Source organism: Microtus ochrogaster, unplaced genomic scaffold (assembly GCF_000317375.1).
Source record: "Microtus ochrogaster isolate Prairie Vole_2 unplaced genomic scaffold, MicOch1.0 UNK73, whole genome shotgun sequence".
In the NCBI taxonomy this organism is placed as follows: Eukaryota; Metazoa; Chordata; class Mammalia; order Rodentia; family Cricetidae; genus Microtus; species Microtus ochrogaster.
Window position 1 is genome coordinate 299,623 of NW_004949171.1, and position 18,025 is coordinate 317,647.

General features: G+C 41.2%; 3 protein-coding genes across 3 annotated transcripts; all 3 read right to left on the minus strand.

Annotated features, from left to right (window-relative positions):
• Positions 1 to 4,388: 4,388 nt before the first annotated feature.
• Positions 4,389 to 6,011, minus strand: LOC101993119 (hemoglobin subunit beta-H1). The gene is made up of 3 exons (XM_005370152.1): positions 5,810 to 6,011; positions 5,460 to 5,682; positions 4,389 to 4,639 (listed from the first exon to the last, which is right to left on the minus strand). Exons 1-3 carry the CDS (start codon positions 5,899 to 5,901, stop codon positions 4,511 to 4,513), a joined length of 444 nt encoding a protein of 147 aa, XP_005370209.1. The 5' UTR covers positions 5,902 to 6,011; the 3' UTR covers positions 4,389 to 4,510.
• Positions 6,012 to 8,659: 2,648 nt separating this feature from the next.
• LOC101993695 (hemoglobin subunit beta-H0) lies at positions 8,660 to 10,655 on the minus strand. Its single transcript, XM_005370154.1, has 3 exons — positions 10,341 to 10,655; positions 9,991 to 10,213; positions 8,660 to 8,908 (listed from the first exon to the last, which is right to left on the minus strand). The coding sequence occupies exons 1-3, from the start codon at positions 10,430 to 10,432 to the stop codon at positions 8,780 to 8,782; spliced, it is 444 nt and encodes a 147-aa protein (XP_005370211.1). The 5' UTR covers positions 10,433 to 10,655; the 3' UTR covers positions 8,660 to 8,779.
• A 2,843-nt stretch (positions 10,656 to 13,498) lies between these two features.
• Positions 13,499 to 14,982, minus strand: LOC101993406 (hemoglobin subunit epsilon-Y2). Its single transcript, XM_005370153.2, has 3 exons — positions 14,837 to 14,982; positions 14,525 to 14,747; positions 13,499 to 13,752 (listed from the first exon to the last, which is right to left on the minus strand). The coding sequence occupies exons 1-3, from the start codon at positions 14,926 to 14,928 to the stop codon at positions 13,624 to 13,626; spliced, it is 444 nt and encodes a 147-aa protein (XP_005370210.1). The 5' UTR covers positions 14,929 to 14,982; the 3' UTR covers positions 13,499 to 13,623.
• Positions 14,983 to 18,025: the final 3,043 nt, after the last annotated feature.

Genomic DNA, 18,025 nt, shown 5'->3' on the forward strand with positions numbered 1-18,025 from the left:
AGGAGTCCGCTAGACACTCCCACCTGTGTGGAGGTGAGAGAGCAGAGCTAGATAGCAGGCCGAAGGTAAATAGCCCTGAAGAGTTTGAGCAATAATGACGTACCCACAAAGTAGTTTGATAACTACAAAGTTAAAGTGTTGACAGTGAAGCTTTAGGGAGCATAAAAAATAGAGTTCAAAGAGTCACTGCTTGTTTTAATTCAGAATTGATTTCAATTAAGGAAATGCAAACTTTGATGGGGGATATCTAAGTTACAATTGGTGTCAGAGTAGATGTCTGGATTTTGATGACAAAACACTGGAGGGAGAGATGCATAGGAGAAACGTATGCCACAGAGAGGTAAAGAAATACTGGCTGTCGTCTAAATACACCATCGACTCAAATGTAAATACTTATTGCCTATTTACCATGTGGCTATCCTGAATTATTTTACATTTTAATTTTAATCAGCATAAAATAAACACAATAATTAAACTCAGTTCAGTTCTACTTTCTGTGTGCATGAATGAGTTAGTTGTGCTAATACTGCTTTATTCACTTGTAAAAGTGCAAATTGACCTGATTCCTAACACTGAGACAATTGTACTCATATGCATAGCACAGTGTATAGGAGGCATAAGTCTGAGTAGGTGGCATTGTTTTTCTTTCAGTTCTGTTTTTTCAGTTCTTTCCAAGAAACTAACTCTGCTTGACTTCTGTTAGAATTTGTCTCTAGTGACTTATCAAGATGCTGGCCTCGGCAGCTATCATGCATTACATGCCTTACAGGAGAGAGAGGTACAGGATTATCAGTTAAGAGTATCCTAGGTTGCAGACTGAGTTAAAGTCACCTGTTCTACATGAGACCTTGTCTCAAAAAAGTAAATATAATAACACTATCAACAACAACAGATTGGTATGGGTGAGTACTCAGCAAATGATAGACTTTTTATGCAAGTATATGGACTTGAATTTGATTCCCTGAATCCCGATTAAAATTAAAACCATCAAGTGTGGTGATGGTTCAGATGTTCCCAGAGGCAGAAAGTGGGATTCCTGAGATTTACTGGTTCACCAGCCTAGGCTGCATAGCCATTAACTTGTTTGGTTGATATATCTGGGAGGCCTGCTCTTTTATAAGAGGAAACAGAGGAGTGGATCTGGGAGAGAGGGAGAGAAACTGGGAGGAGTACTACATGAAAGAAAAGAGAGAGAGAGAGAGAGAGAGAGAGAGAGAGAGAGAGAGAGAGAAAAGAAAATTTTAAAAAATGCATTTGTCCTTTGTATTCCTTAACACAGAGTCATACCAATATGATTGCAGACTTACACCTGTACACTTATGCAAACATTCTTAAAGAAGTAATAAAAATAAATTTATGTCAGTGAATTATTTTCGGTCTTTTTTTGGTATCTTCCTTTTTTGTATTTTCATTGGTAAAAATTGCTAAAGAACCAAAAATTTAACCTTCATTTGTTAAACATCATTCATCAAAAAAAAATCATTCATCATCCTTGTTAGGAAAAAAATTAAGATGAGCGGCTCTACCAGCGCAAAGAAATCCAATTAGGACAGATCAAATTAAATTAAAATGCCCATCGGGTAGCAGAGCGCATGGTGGGGAGACAGGAAAGCAGGGAGCACATGCAAACCCATAACCATGTGTTTCTCCTCTGGGAGTCCGCTTAAATAACCTGTGGGAGTGGTCCTGACCCTCCCCCAGGGAGGGGTCAGGACCTAGCCTGCTGGGATTTTGAGTCCAGACTAATGCAACTCCCAGGCCAGGGGGCTAGGATGGATGCCAGGGGCTGGGGCTACACTCCAGACTTAACAATCCTGATCTGTACATAAGTAAATCAGAAACAATTTTAAAATGATATTGTTTGGATTTCTGACTGGAAAGGCCTCGATGTATAGATTGGACTTTCTGCAGGCAGAGAGCCCGTCTTCTGCCGTTGCTGCAGCATTAATCCTTCACTTCATGAAGTGACCAGCCAGAATCGAGAGGAGTCAAGAAAAAGAAATAAGATACTGGAAATGGATATGGCTTTTCCTAGCTTAGTGGTATCATTTTGAATTCAGTGAGATCCCACATGTATTCTAATGAGACTGCTATAAAATTTCGTGGAGTTCAGATATGCCCTAGTCTCCATCTCTAAGAATTATTGGTCTCCATCCTTGTGGTGGAGACAAAGAGGAAAGTCAAATATTGACCAATGCAAAGAGGTCAAGAAATGAGAACTGGAATTATTTTTGCCCCAACTTGTCACTATAGCTCCCAGAATTTGCACATTCAAACACGAATGCTTTTGGTTTTATTTTTTAATTTTATTTTATTAACATTTTTTTCATTTATTTTACATACCTCCCACAGTTTCCCCTCCCTCCTCTCCTCACTATTCCTCACATTTATCCCCATCCTCTTTTCCTCCTTCTCCGTTCAGAGAGGAGCAGGCCTCCCATGGGCTGGAACACGGCATGGCACATCAAGTTGAGGCAGGCAAGTTCCTCCCCCAGCATAAAGGCTGGGCCAGGTAATTCAGCAAAAAGAATAGGTTCCCAAAAGCCAGCTAAGTGCCAAGAACAGGTCCTGATCTCACTGCTAGGAGCCTTACAAACAGACGAAGCACATAACTGTCACAAACATTCAGAGGGCTTAGATCAGTCCCATGCAAGCTCCCTAACTGTTGGTTAGAGTCCATGTAATCCCAAGAGCTCAGGTCAGCTGTCTCTGTGGGTTCCCCATCATAACCCTGACCCTCCTTAAGTATAACCTTGGCTTCTACAACCCCTCCTCCCTTTCTTCAGCAAGACTCCTGGAATTCAGTCCAATGTCAAGCAATGATGTTTGAAACTGACTCAAGACTAGGAAATTCAGTGTCTCTGAGCAACCTGAACTCTCTGAAGCAAATTCAGTGACATGAGGGTCCCAGGCCACTTCATGGCTTCCTCTAGCTATGTACACAGGGTGGGGTGACTTCAGATATCCTCCCTCCATTTCCTACCCATTCTTCCTGGTAAATCTGGCACCAGGTCTGCCTCATTCTACCTTTGCTGGTCCTTCCCAGGCTGGGAGCCTCACTTCACTTTCTGGGTTTAAACAATTACACCCCCTTGTGTGCCCAGTGTCTGCAATTTTTAATTCACATTTTATATAAGAAGGTTACTACCTCAATTATCCCAATTTTTGTTCAGTTATCTAAGGAGACTTATAGTTACTAAAACTTTACTCCATTGTTTGAAACTGTATGCATAGCTATCGGTTGAACCTGGGAGTTTTGCGTTACTGGAAAGCACTGTACAGTTTTCTACATCTTCAGCCTCTCTTTCCACTTTCATTGTGCCACCAGATCCCAGTAATTTCTGTAGTCTAGCTTGGCATTGCTAAATGGTCCTGGGAAGTCTCAGACTAGCTCATAAGTATTGGATTTACCATCTCCTGTTACATAGTTGTATGTTATAATTTTATACTCAGGGACCTGTAACGTTTGGTCTCTTCAATAGCTCTCTATATTGAATAGTCATTAATGAAGATACCAAGGTATCCTTCAGTAGTTAGAGCATGTGGGCCTTCTCATAATTATGTAGTCTTCGTTTATATGAAATCGTTCTTGTTCTCAAATGATCCCTAAATTTACTATTTCTCTGGTACGTTTAACCTCACTTCAGGATTTGTTACATCCCGTTACACAATCCAGAACATTGAATGCCTTAGCTGTTATTCTTCATTGTGCCAGTGAAGTGGCCCTAACACGTGACTAAAGGAAAGTACAGTATCAGTAACTCCTCAAACTTTTTCAAATAAGATCCCACATATCACTCCGCTCCCCATTTACTTTGCTATCTCAGTCTCACAAGGTATAAGCCAGCTCTTCAAAAATGCACAATGAATTAAAAATAGTACTTCTATCTTGTATTTTAGATATATAAGGATTTCTCTTAAAAATCTACAGCTTGTTTTGGGGTAAAAGAGGACTCAGATATAAAAGCATTTTCTGCTCTTCCAAAAGACCAGATTTCAATTCTCAGCACCCACGTGGCAGCTCATAAGGAGCTGTACCTCCAGTCTAGGGGATATGACCCTCTCTTGGTCTGCATACATGTAGTACACATGCACACATGCAGGCAAAACTCTCATACACATATCAGAAAACTTAAGAAAAATTTTAGCATGTCTCACTAGCCTTCTTTCCCCCCTAACCACTTGCTATCCTTTTATTTTTTACCTTGTACAGTAAATGTTTTGTACCCTACCATATACTGAGTGAACCCTTTCTTCTCTTCCTGAAGAATTTTTGTCATCTCTTCATCCTCCTTGAGCCTCACCACTTTTCCACAGTATATCCTTCCCTCCCCACTCATAAGCCCACCCAGATCTTCTTTCAACATAAAAGTTTAAAAAACACAGTATTAGATCATTGAGAATCAACTTTATTAAACAAAATCTGTACTCTTAAGGCCTAGTCCAGTCCTCATGTGCTCGAAGACAGCATGAGAGACACACAGGATTGCTAGTCTACAGAAATGGGAGATTAATGGTACTTGTGGGCTAGAGCATTGGCCACACCAATCACCAGCTTCTGCCAGGCAGCATGCACCTCAGGGGTAAATTCCTTGGCAAAATAACCAGAAAGGACAATCACCAACATGTTACCCAGGAGCTGTAACAAAAAAAAAAAAATGGCAGTGATATGTAGAGGTTCAAAGCGATGGCATATAAAAATTTTATCCTGTGAAGATCTCTGTTTCCCAATACCTACCCTTTCACCTGTGACAAACTTGGCAACTACATTGCGTAACTCTTCTTGTTCCCATACACCACTCAACCAGCTGGGTCTGTACCCTTCCTCATTCCGCCCCTTTACCTCCTGTATTCCTTGCTCCTGTCTCATTCACCAATGGGCTAATCTAAATGAACATAAGATTGCAGGGTAACAAGATGCTTAATGGAGTCAAGTGTCCAACCAATAAAAAAGAAACCTCCAATTATGCCGATGTTGAGTGGGAATGTAAAATACTTAGACAGTTTGTCAAAAGATGGACAAGATCAGGTTTTTAGAATTCGTCCATATCTTTCCCTAAAGTACCGATTATTAGGCACCAAATAAATAAGATATTTTCTCTTCCTAACTACAAGATATCCAGTTCAAATTCGGTTTCTTCTTGCATAAAGCTACAAATTTCTAAAAAAACCCACTCTGTAAAAACTATCCAGTATCTGAACCCTTTGTTTCCCAATGCTAGAGATCCAACACAAGGCCTCAGGCATGCTAGGAGTAGTCTATGCTGCACCAAAATCTTTCTCTTCCACAGTACTTGCACAGCTAAATATTAATTTAGACTTATACTACTTATTTACTGATGCTAGTTTTGGAGCCATGTAGATGAGAATCTGTGAAGGCATTACCAAATATAGTATCAATTCCCAGTAATGTTGCTAGCAAAAATAGTAATGAGCACATGAGCATGTTCTGAACCGACCTTGAAGTTCTCAGGGTCCACGTGAAGCTTGTCACAGTGCAGCTCACTCAGATGAGCAAAGACCTCCTTGAGGTTGTCCATGTTCTTAACCGCGAAGCCTAGGGATGTCAGCACTTTCTTGCCATGGGCTCTGATTCTGGGGTTACCCATGATGGCTTGGGCAGAAGAGAGGTTTCCAAACTTGTCAAAGAATCTCTGAGTCCATGGGTAGACAATCAGGAGCCTGACACACAGGGCAGTAGCAGTTAGAAAGTCAGAACGTGTCACCATCCACTAGTGGAAGCCTGGCTAGTTCTGCCATGCACGACTTCCCCCCTCCATGCCTTCCCTGCCCTGGGCTCCCATCCTACCTTCCCAGGGTTTCTCCTCCAGCTTTTTCCACATCCACTTTTTCCCAAATGCTTGTGATAGCGGCTTTCTCTTCAGCTGTGAAGTGAACCATGGTGTCAGGTCAAGAAGCTGGGAGTTGATCTCAGAAGCCAGTGTGCTCAAGTGGCTGAAGGCCTGGCCTTTTATTCTTCACTCTGGACCTTGCACCCCTTCCCCCTTCCCAGGACTCTGAGGCCATTGGTCAAGAGAGGCTGGGCAAGACAGGGGTGCGGTCCAGTGGAGTCAGGTTTAGATAGCATTCCCAGTAAGATAGTGTCAAGCAGGCCCCTTCCCTCATGGGGGAGACCCTCCTGCTGCTTTTCATAGCTTTACTCTCTCTCTCTCTCCTTCCTTCCTTCTTTTACTTTGGTCCCCTCTCCTCCCAACAGGAGATGTGCAAGGGTGTCTTTCACACTCTTCCCTTTTTGTCTGGAGCCTTGCAGGTCAGTAAATTAAAGCTGAAGCAGAGACAAACACGGGACAGCCCTAGAGAGGATGAGGCTCTTTTTTGGCATGGGAATCAGTATCTAAATGGCAAAAATATGCCCCTTACTCAGAAGCCATGCAATACAAGGAGGTGCTGTGCAAACTGTTGAGTGCATTTTCTAGAGGTTTAGGCCATGATCTCCCTCTTTCCCCACAGCCTCAGGCATGCAACCATGTCTCCAGGAACAAAACAAACAAACCAAAATTTTCTATTATCCTGACCTGTATATGTGAATATGCGAGTAAATATATTAATAGTTATTTTTCAGTTATCTTGCTTTTTCACGTTGTAGTGGTGCATAGCTAGCTCTCAAGCGGGTGGTAAATATCTCTTCTTTCTACAACACAGAACTATCAGCCTTTATCTGCTGACATCTAGAGCCAAATCATTAGTGACGGCAAGAAGAGAAAAAAATTGATAAAGTGGGCATTGTCTCATCTATTGACGGGCCCAGTGATAACCAACTTCAGTGCCTTGTACAAGGTCTGAAGTTTTAGAGCCATATTGAAAAGCTAGGAGTACCAGAAAGATCAATGTTGTTGATAAGGTGAAACTAAAGAATCATTCGTCCCTCATCTTTAAAGTAGACAAAGACTCCTTAAACTATCAGCCCCCAGTCATGTTTGAGTCTTGTCCTTTTCCATATCTATGGAGTCAAGAGCAGGTGCTGACCTCTCGCTTCTACCATTTAAATATCCCAACCTTCACATGAGATTGACTTAGGATGTGAATGACTGTGAGCAGTTTTAACCTCTCTCAGGTGTGATTTCCCCGTCTGAGTGTCTCACGGCATGCCTTATATAGTTACACCCACTCAAGGTTTGTGAGTTCGTTGTTACTGTTTCCTACTCATACCTTCCAGTATGTCTGACCCCATGCCTGTCTCTCCCACCTTCAGTCATTGCTGCGGTTGCACACCTTGCTTCACCTACTTAGTTTAAACCTTTATAACACTGTGACATCCAGTTCCTGAGGATTTAGATCAACTTTGGATTCGTAAGGAGGATATTTTCTCAATAGCCCCTTTCTTCAGTCGGTTTTCCAGAGACTCTTTATTGGTTACTAATCAATTCTTTCAGTGTTCTTAGTTTAGTGGTACTGGGAATTGAATCTCTGACATCCCACATGTTAGGTCAGTGCTCCACACTGAGCAACATCCTCAGACCAGGATTTATTCTGAGACAGCAACTCACTAAGTTGTAGGTGAGCCTTGAACTGACTCTGGCTCAGGCAATCTGTTAAACTGTGGTACTTTGCTTGTACTTTCAAGTGGGGGGGGGTGATAAGCAGGCTTCACCAGGTGAGGTTATTGTTTCCTACCTAATAAAGTAGATTTTTACAATCAAGGTCCCTATTGTCTAATTTTGGCAATATTTTACCTCTTCAATACCTTATAGTTTTAAACAAATCATTAACATCTAGTTTACAGGCTTTAGATTACAGAAAGTTTCAGCATCCATGTAGACTGCCCATGTATGAAATAGCCATAATCCCCTGAGAGGGTTCCACTTATATTCTTTCTCCTTCACCATCTCATCACTCGCTACAGTCTGACAGGGAATTGCACCGAATTGTGTCTCATATCTTTGCCTCTTCAATGAGACAATGAACTCCTTCAAAACATAAGCCTGCTATTATCGTTTCACTGAAACGTTTTCTTAAAAGTTCATTGCTCTCTGTCAATTTGTCCTTTTTTCTTGCAATTAGACCCAGAGAACACCAGATAAAGCATCTGCTGGAAAATGTACACTTAGAGATGGAGAGATGATGACCCAGGGTTTAAGAGTAAATATGCTCTCAGAGGAACTGAGTTCAGTTCTCGGCACCAATGGCAGGCGGCGCACAAACCCCTAAAACTCCAGTTCCAGTGGGACCTGTCCAGTTCCAGTCTGGACCTCTTAGAATCTTGAACTCACATGCACAAACCAAAACACAAACAGACACAGTGACACGTGATTAAAAATAAAGTAAATTGTTTCTTAAAATAAAGAATCTGAGTACGTTGTTTATGTCAGCTTAGGCATTAGCTCTGTGTAAAGCTTTGTCTTAATTAAACAAGACATATCACAAGCTGCTCCTGACATTTGTCACACTAGTTATTGCAACTGCAGTACAATGCCTTCTCCAGCAGATTAACCTTTGCTTTCCCACAAGACAATTCTTCTCAACTCTTCACCCTCCCTGACACCTTAGAAAAATCTCCTAACATATACCTTCCTCCCCTGAGTCCTGATACAGTTGCAGAGAAACTTGGGTTTCCTGTTATGCCGCTCCCCTACTATGAGCCCTTCAACCTTCTTTCTTTAACACAAAAGTGAGAAATATACAATGAGAAATATGACTCTTGTGTTACTGAAGAGAATGGACTTTATTCAACACAACTCTGGTTTCAAATTCCAGCACAGTGGTCTTATATAGATGGGACTGAGGGGTACACAGAGTGCTGGTTATCAGGAAAGGGGGCTCAGTGGTACTTGTGGGCTAGAGCATTGGCTACTCCTGCCACCAACTTCTGCCAGGCAGCCTGCACCTCGGCCGTGAATTCTTTGCCAAAGTAAGAAGAGAGAACAATCACCAGAGTGTTTCCCAGGAGCTATAAGAGAAAACACAAAAATGAGGAAAAAGACAGAAAAGGGAATTTACATGAAAAAATAGTATGTTTAAGTTACTTTTTTTGAGGACTCCAATCCTCAACTATCGGTTCACTCTAATGAGGTTGCTTCAGTTTCACTGTTCAAATGCCCTCCTTGCTCCCCATTGAACCTCTTCTGGCCTGCTTCCTTTTGTTTCCACAATCTTCCATTCTTATTCCTTTTCTTAGTCACAAATGGCCTGCTTCAGTAAGCACAGGATTTGAGAGCAGAAACATGCTTACTCGAGTTTAAGTCTGCGATGACGGAGCATTCACTCCTTCTGATATTACTCATTAGGACTGTCATGATTTTTTAAAAGTCCATCACACTGATAAGAAAAATCTGTCTAGTTTTCTTCTCATATCTTTCCTGAAGTGTCAATCATTTAGAATCCACATAATGTATTTCTCCTTCTCTAAAACAAAATGTCAATTTCAAATGCTATTTCTACTTCCACATATATGCTAATTTCGTTTTTCAAAAGTAGGGAGGAATTGTAACCAACTCCAAAATCTATTCCTTTTTATCCTTCGGTAGGCATTGCATTGAACACTTCATGTATTCTGCCAACTGAGTTACATACTGAGACAATACTGAGTTACATAGTAAAATAATACAAGTCTGTCTAAAAAACTTTTCTGAATATTTGCAAATTTATAGAAGAAGTTTCTAGCAATTCACTAACACTAGATCTAGATCCACATTTGAGATCTGTGCCATTATAATCACTCTCCTTTTTATTTTAATTAAATTTGTTCATTTATTTTATATCCTGGGCACAGTTTTCCCTCCCTCCTCTCCTCCCATTCTGTCCCCCCCCCTCAGCCCCTTGTCCACTCCTGTTTCTATTCACGAAGGAGTATATCAAGTTGACTTAGGACTTAGCTCCTCCCCTTGTATTAAGGCTGAGGAAGACAACCCAATATGAGGAATAGATTCCTGGAAAAAAAAACAAAAGCAGCAAGTACCAATCACGCTCTTAACTTTCTTCTTTTCCCCATGTCACATTTAAATTGAGCACATGAGCATGTTCTGAACCGACCTTGAAGTTCTCAGGGTCCACGTGAAGCTTGTCACAGTGCAGCTCACTCAGATGAGCAAAGACCTCCTTGAGGTTGTCCATGTTCTTAACCGCGAAGCCTAGGGATGTCAGCACTTTCTTGCCATGGGCTCTGATTCTGGGGTTACCCATGATGGCTTGGGCAGAAGAGAGGTTTCCAAACTTGTCAAAGAATCTCTGAGTCCATGGGTAGACAATCAGGAGCCTGACACACAGGGCAGTAGCAGTTAGAAAGTCAGAACGTGTCACCATCCACTAGTGGAAGCCTGGCTAGTTCTGCCATGCACGACTTCCCCCCTCCATTCCTTCCCTGCCCTGGGCTCCCATCCTACCTTCCCAGGGTTTCTCCTCCAGCTTTTTCCACATCCACTTTTTCCCAGATGCTTGTGATAGCGGCTTTCTCTTCAGCTGTGAAGTGAACCATGGTGTCAGGTCAAGAAGCTGGGAGTTGATCTCAGAAGCCAGTGTGCTCAAGTGGCTGAAGGCCTGGCCTTTTATTCTTCACTCTGGACCTTGCACCCCTTCCCCCTCCACAGGACTCTGAGGCCATTGGTCAAGAGAGGCTGGGCAAGACAGGGGTGCGGTCCAGTGGAGTCAGGTTTAGATAGCATTCCCAGTAAGATAGTGTCAAGCAGGCCCCTTCCCTCATGGGGGAGACCCTCCTGCTGCTTTTCATAGCTTTACTCTCTCTCTCTCTCCTTCCTTCCTTCTTTTACTTTGGTCCCCTCTCCTCCCAACAGGAGATTTGCAAGGGTATCTGTCACACTCTTCCTTTTCATCGTGAACCTTCCAGGTCAGTAGATTAAAGCTGAAGCAGAGACAAACACGGGACAGCCCTAGAGAGGATGAGGCTCTTTTTTTGGCATGGGAATCAGGACCTGACTGGCAAAAATATGCCCCTTACTCAGAAGCCATGCAATACAAGGAGGTGCTGTGCAAACTGTTGAGTGCATTTTCTAGAGGTTTAGGCCATGATCTCCCTCTTTCCCCACAGCCTCAGGAAAGCAGTTCCTAATACATTTCCGTTTCTGAGTAGAAATAGATTGGTGTGTAGAACAAATGTGGTCTCTACATTTGCCTCCATCATACTGTAAAACAGAGCAATCTGCTGTGTGCAAATGATGGCTTTTTATGCCCTAGGAGCACAGTGTTTCCCCCTGGAAACGTGCAGCTGCCTGGTGCTGCAGAAAGTGGAGTCAGTGCTTTTGTCAGGTTGAGTCCTGGAAGGCTGAATGACTGGCCTTTCAGGTGCTTCTACCAGACTCTCTCTACACTCTTGTGTATCACAAAATAACTGAAGCATCAGGGATATTTCCATCCACAGCTGGGGCAGAGTTGCGCGTTAGGCACTCCCTCCTTCGTGGTGACGTTCTTTCTTACTTTGTTTTTTCTCATTTTTTTATTATTTATTTTTTCTGTTTTATTGATTTTTATTGAGCTCTACGTTTTTCTCTGCTCCCCTCCCTGCCTCTCCCCTCCACTTCAACCCTCCTCCGAGGTCCCCATGCTTCCTATTTACTCAGGAGATCTTGTCTTTTTCTACTTCCATGAAGATTAGATCTGTGTATGTCTCTCTTACACATTCTCATTGTTGTCTAAGTACTAATAGTTTTAAGAATTCTTTGCGCTTCCCATATATCGTTGGAAGGATTTTTTGGTGTATCAGTACAGAATGTACAGACTGAGAGAAAACAAATACATTATCTTTAATATAAGACGTTTGTGAGCTGGTAGTAATGTATACAGATCTACCCAAATAGCCAAATTACCACCTGAACCCCAGTTCTACTGGAAAACAATAGCTCTGGCTTCAGGAGCACCTCCTTATACATACACAAACACAAATACAGACATACACACAGACTTATAAAACTTAAAATAATAAATAGCTTTTAAAACTTTTTTGAAATTATAATATAGTTACAACTTATCTTTCTTTCCTCTCCTCTGTCCAACCCTTGTGTCTACCCTCCTTCCTCTCTTTCAAATTTATGGTTTCTTTTGTCATTCATTGTCATTGTATGCACATATGTATATGTAAGTGTATTCTTCACCCCTCATCCAGAGAACTTCTCTGCAATAGATGGAGACCACTACAGACACCCAGCACACATCAAAATGCAGAGTTGTGGAACCCAGTCCCAGTGAACACATTTACAAAGCACTCCCGCACCCAAGGCTAAAGGGACACTGCAGAGAAGTACAAAAGATTGCAAGAGCCAGAGGATCAGGGAGTTTGTTGTGAGACCCAGGAACATGGATGAGGAAAAACCCATAAAACTTTAATCACACACAAAGAATTACAGGCAACTAAAGGATGCTGAGAGCTAGAGAAATAATCTTCCCCAGGGAAAAGCACACCAGTTGGTTATCTAATAAATTCTTTTAAGAAGAAGAGGATATGTATTAAATAATTTAAAATAATAATCTTATCTTAGCTCTCAGCTCTTTCAAACTTTTTCTTAATGGAAATGGGGTATTTCACAACCTGCCATGAGATATCACATGACACAATTTTCTTTTTTTTTTCAGATTCTCTCTTTTTTTAATTTTTATTTTATATATATATTTTTTAAATTTATTTATTTATTAAGGTTTTCTGCCTTCTCCCCACCACCGCCTCCCATTTCCCTTCCCCTCCCCCGATCAAGTCCCCCTCCCTCATCTGCTTGAAGAGCAATCAGGGTTCTCTGACCTGTGGGAAGTCCAAAGACCGCCCACCTCCATCCAGGTCTAGTAAGGTGAGCATCCAAACTGCCTAGGCTCCCACAAAGCCAGTAAGTGGAGTAGGATCAAAAACCCATTGCCTTTGTTCTTGAGTTCTCAGTAGTCCTCATTGTCCGCTATGTTCAGCAAGTCCGGTTTTATCCCATGCTTTTTCAGACCCAGGCCAGCTGGACTTAGTGGGTTCCTGATAGAACATCCCCATTGTCTCAGTGTGTGGGTGCACCCCTCGCGGTCCTGAGTTCCTTGTTCGTGTTCTCTCTCCTTCTGCTCCTGATTTGGACCTTGAGATTTCAGTCCGGTGCTCCAATGTGGGTCTCTGTCTCTGTCCTTTCATCGCCTGATGAAGGTTAATATTCAGGAGGATGCCTATATGTTTGTCTTTGGATTCACCTTCTTATTTAGCTCTCTAGGATCGTGAATTATAAACTCAATGTCCTTTATTTATGGCTAGAAACCAAATATGAGTGAGTACATCCCATGTTCCTCTTTTTGGTTTTCTTTACCCACTACATTAAGTTTTTATGTATTCCAAACACAATTCTTTCTTCACTAACTGAACTCTTTCGTCTTCTCTTTGAAAATTCTTTCCCAGCTTTAGACTCTCCCTGGGTTTGAAGAAGCCTTCCAGGCATCTACTTTCCTCCCTCGAGTATTTTCAGTTTCAGAGAAACCCGGCTGTCTTCCTCTGTTTCCCCTCTTCCACAAACCCATCAGACAGCTTTTTTTTAGCAATGGAGTGAAAAACAGACAAGACAAAAGTGACTTTTTGATTACTGAGATGAATGATCTTTATTAAACAACCTGTATTCTCAAGGACCAGTCCAGTACTCATGTGCATCAAGGGAGCATAGGGAACACACAGAATTGCTGGACATCTAGAGAGAGGGCTCAGTGATACTTGTGGGACAGAGCATTGGCCACCCCAGCCACCACCTTCTGCCAGGCAGCCTGCACCTCGGGCGTGAATTCCTTGCCAAAGTGACTGGCCAAAACGATCACCAGCACATTACCCAGGAGCTGTTCAAGGAAAGACAAAATAAACAGATTGGTGTGTTAAATGCAGGCTCAGAAAAAAAAAAATACAAGCAAATCAAAAAATATTTTGAGCCTATACTCTAACACATCCGGTATCAAACTCCGTGTTCAGTCATCTCTGATAAGCATAGGTTCAATTTTGGTGTTGTCTTGGCACTCGCCACTTTTCTGCCTGATTTCTCACACTTTCTCCTCTTTCCATTATATTCATTTGCCTTTATTGCTACCTTTCCCATTCACTATTTCTTTCCCATTCCCATTTCCCATTCCCATTTCTATCATCTGTAAATACAGAATTTCTGTGCTGCAAGTACTCTTGGTGGAGTTTTAAAACCATCACCGATGCAGGAACAAGCCTCCACTTGTTGCAATGCTCACTTTGGAATTGAACACATTTTTATAATGTTGATAAAAAATTCCAACTTTAAATTGCACCCCAAATCTTTTCTTCAATATCAATTATTAGTATCTACAGAAGTTAAGCTAATTTCCTCTCCAGATTCCATTTCTTCTTGCACAGATCAGTTATTCTTTCCCGTTTCTCTCCATGATAAGTACAACATAATTCTGTCATGACAAAATTTTCTAAATGCCTGTAAACTCATTCAAGCTTCTTACAGCCATTCATTATCATCCCGCCTGGACCAGTGAATTTTGAAATCTGCGTTGGCATCACCATCACTCATATTCTCAGCTTCCAATTTTGTCCCCAAGACAAATGCAAAATAAAGTAGTGAACTTGCTTTGAGCTCACCTTGAAGTTCTCAGGATCCACATGTAGCTTGTCACAGTGAAGTTCGCTGAGTTTAGCCAAGGCAGACTTGAGGTTGTCTAGGTTCTTAATGGCTTCTCCAAGAGAAGTCAGCACCTTCTTGCCATGGGCTTTGACTCTCGGGTTGCCCATTATGGCAGAGGCAGAGGACAAGTTCCCAAAGCTGTCAAAGAACCTCTGAGTCCATGGGTATACAACGAGAAGCCTGTGAAATAGGTGAGAGACATGGAAAAATCAGGGATACTCAGAATTCTTGACTTTCCTGGCTAGTTGTCCAAAGCAACCAAGTCTTACCGTCCCAGAGCTTCACCACCAATATCTTCCACGTTCACCTTACTCCACAGGCCATTGACCAGAGCCTTTTCCTCAGCAGTGAAGTTCACCATGATGTCAGGTCTGCGAGCTTGCTGCTGATCACAAGTGTCAGAAGCAGGTATGTGCTGCTGCTGGAAGTAGTGGCCTTTTATTCTCCACGGACGATGTTGTGGCCCTTTGTTCCGTACAATTCTTTAAAGCTATTGGTCAGCCTGACCTGTGGTCCTCATGGGTGGAGCCAGGTTATGGGAGGGTGAGCAGTAACTGTACACTGAGTTTATGATAATAGAGTTTAGATATGGGGCCATTCTTTCTTTTTTGGCCCCTCCTTTAACAAAAACTTTTTATTCCTTGTCTTTTCATTCTCCTCTCTTCCCATGTAAACTTCAAAGATAACACTCATCTCTTTCCTCACATTTTCATCAAATGCACAGAGAGGAGCTTAACCCACTATAGGAAAAAATTTCATGTCTAAAGTAATGATGATAAGAACAAACTCAAGAAAAAAAGTTTGTGCTTTGGATACAGAATTACATTTAATTCTTCTCTTGGGATATGTGGTTTAAAACTACATCTTCTAGATATGTATTGTCCCAAATGGACAAGAATCATACTTGGTTGCCTCTGTCAGATGAATACAGTAGCAAAGGATTGACAGTGGGACCAAAGATTCAATTCCAAAATACACCAGGAAGTGATGCCATGAAGAAGATGGGTACCAAGTTCACCTTTTGGGTTTCTAGAGTCCTCTGACTGACTTCTGTGGCCCTTGGCTCCTTTGTGAATATTGCCCTGGACTCTTTTATTGGTTATTTTCATATAGACAGTTCTCATCTATGGGATGGAGCTAAAATTACTTTAAAGTAGGCCATATGATCCAGCTGAGGAACTGACACATCAGTCACCTGGAGAGACGTTTGGGGATGCTCAGCTTTTGTTGTAGCTGAAGGTTATAATCTCTAGAGCCCTTGATATATACTCATGTGTTGGGGTCACTTGTTAGTTGTTACATATTGGGGCTGAAGTTAGAAGTCTACATTTGTGAGTGTTTAATTTCACCCATGTGCATAAAGGATAGTCTCTACACCACCCTGTTTAACCTTCATCTGGCAATATAATTGTCATTACCCACCTTTTATTTAAATAAAGAAATGAAGTCACAAGGGTAACATAACTGTAAGGTGAAAGAGCTGATGACTGAGGGAAGGATGCAGATGGGTGCACAGTTTAGCTTTCCTAGCTACAGAAAAGGTCACCTACATAATCTAGTTGTCCTTCCAAGTCCCTGCCTCTGGTCGGTTCTGCATATGCTCTATCCTTTACCTCCTTTGTTGCTCCCTGTGTTTCTAATAGCCCTATGAGTTTCTCTTCCAGAAGATTTCATTTTCTTAAGTTTAGTCCTAATCTTTATATAGCAATGTGGCTTCTATGTCTCCAGTCCTTATATTCCAGGTTTAGCCAGGGGCTTTTCTCTATAACCTTTGATTTGTCTTGGCTTTTATGATGACTCTTTATGTGTATAACACAGCCGTTTCTGACACATGAGCATGCCTCTCTTTTTCTTCCTCCTATGATTTCAGAAGCTGTTATCTAACTTACAGTCTTTCCAAATTTGCATCATTACAAACCATTGAATCCCTGCCCCACTTTCAGTTCTTACTCTACATTGTTTTCTGGGTACAGATTCTAAGCAATATATGGCCAATATAAATGTGAACTTACCTTTTTATGACAGAGACCAATTTGACAAGCTGTTAGCAACTAAATAGTGTACATAAAATTGTATACATAAGATTGCCAAGAATATCCATGTAGTTGCCATACACGTGTTGAAATAGCTATCTTTGGTATAATATTGCATGTACTTCCTCATGAACACATTAGATATAGTGGTCGATCCATAGCGACCATAATATCCACTTCAAAAAAGGTTAATGGTAAGAATATCTGTAATAACTATAGTATGGCATTAAAAAATGCTCTGTGGGTCCAATTTAAGTTTTTTGTCTAGAAGAGACAACCTAGAAAATAGAACTCTGGGTTGAGAAAGATGTTTCATTATTTAAGAATAAGACACAGTAGACAATAAAAATAGCTGTATGACAAACTGAGTTACACAGGATGAGACCTTGTCTCAAAAAACCAAGTTGGAGGCTCAACCAAAACAGTATTTGCCTAGCGTGTACAAAGTCCAGGAATTGGATTCACTCCTAAGCACTGCCCACAAGTTTTTAAAGAAAGAATCAAATAGTGCGCCAATTTTATATACTATTAGTATGGGACATTGAACAGTGTATTATTTGTAGTTAAATAACCCCTTTGGTGTATGTTTATTTAGTGTTGCCCAAGAAAAAGTCTTCTTCACCATGAATAGTTTTAAAATTTTTATATATATATATAAACTGTATATATATATAAATATAATTATATATATATTATAAATAAAATTATATATATATAAACTGTATATATATATATACAGTTTCTGAGCAGGAAAAAATTGTTCCCAATTCTTACTGAAAGAAGTGGTCACTTGTTTTGCTTGCATTGCATGTCTACATTCATATCCTTCTAACAGCAATAAACGAGATAAAATATCTCCACTAAGTGTTGCATTCGCCAGGAATGTCTTACTGACTAACTGCATCAAGGTGGCATCCCTGCAGAAAGCCTCTAAACTAGAGAATAAGGAACAAGCCATGGACAGTGTCAGGCAAGCTTAGGCAGAACTGCCTCTCATTCTCAGAGTGGCTCCCTGCTGCTTGACAGACCTCATGGAGGCTATGCTGAGCAAACCAGGCAGAGATGTGTGCATAGTTTTTATTTACCCAGAGAGGTTTGTACTAGGAAGGGCAAAATAGAAAGCTGCAGCCAGCCAATTGGTCTCCGTTTCCTTTAGCTATGGAACTTGAAGTTCATACTTGAATCTGGTAATCTAGAAAAGTCATAAATGCCCTATTTCATTCCGAGCTGTCACTTTGTGTTCTTGATTTCTTTACCACGCTTTTATTGTTGTTATTTGTTTGTTTGTTTGTTTTTTAACTTTAGTCCATGAGTAAATTAAGTTGCAACGTTGTCTGTTTTTAGGATTCAAATTCTGGAGAACTTTGTGTGTGTGTGTGTTGAATAATCACTTCATGTATTCCATAAACCAAGATCAGCCTACCA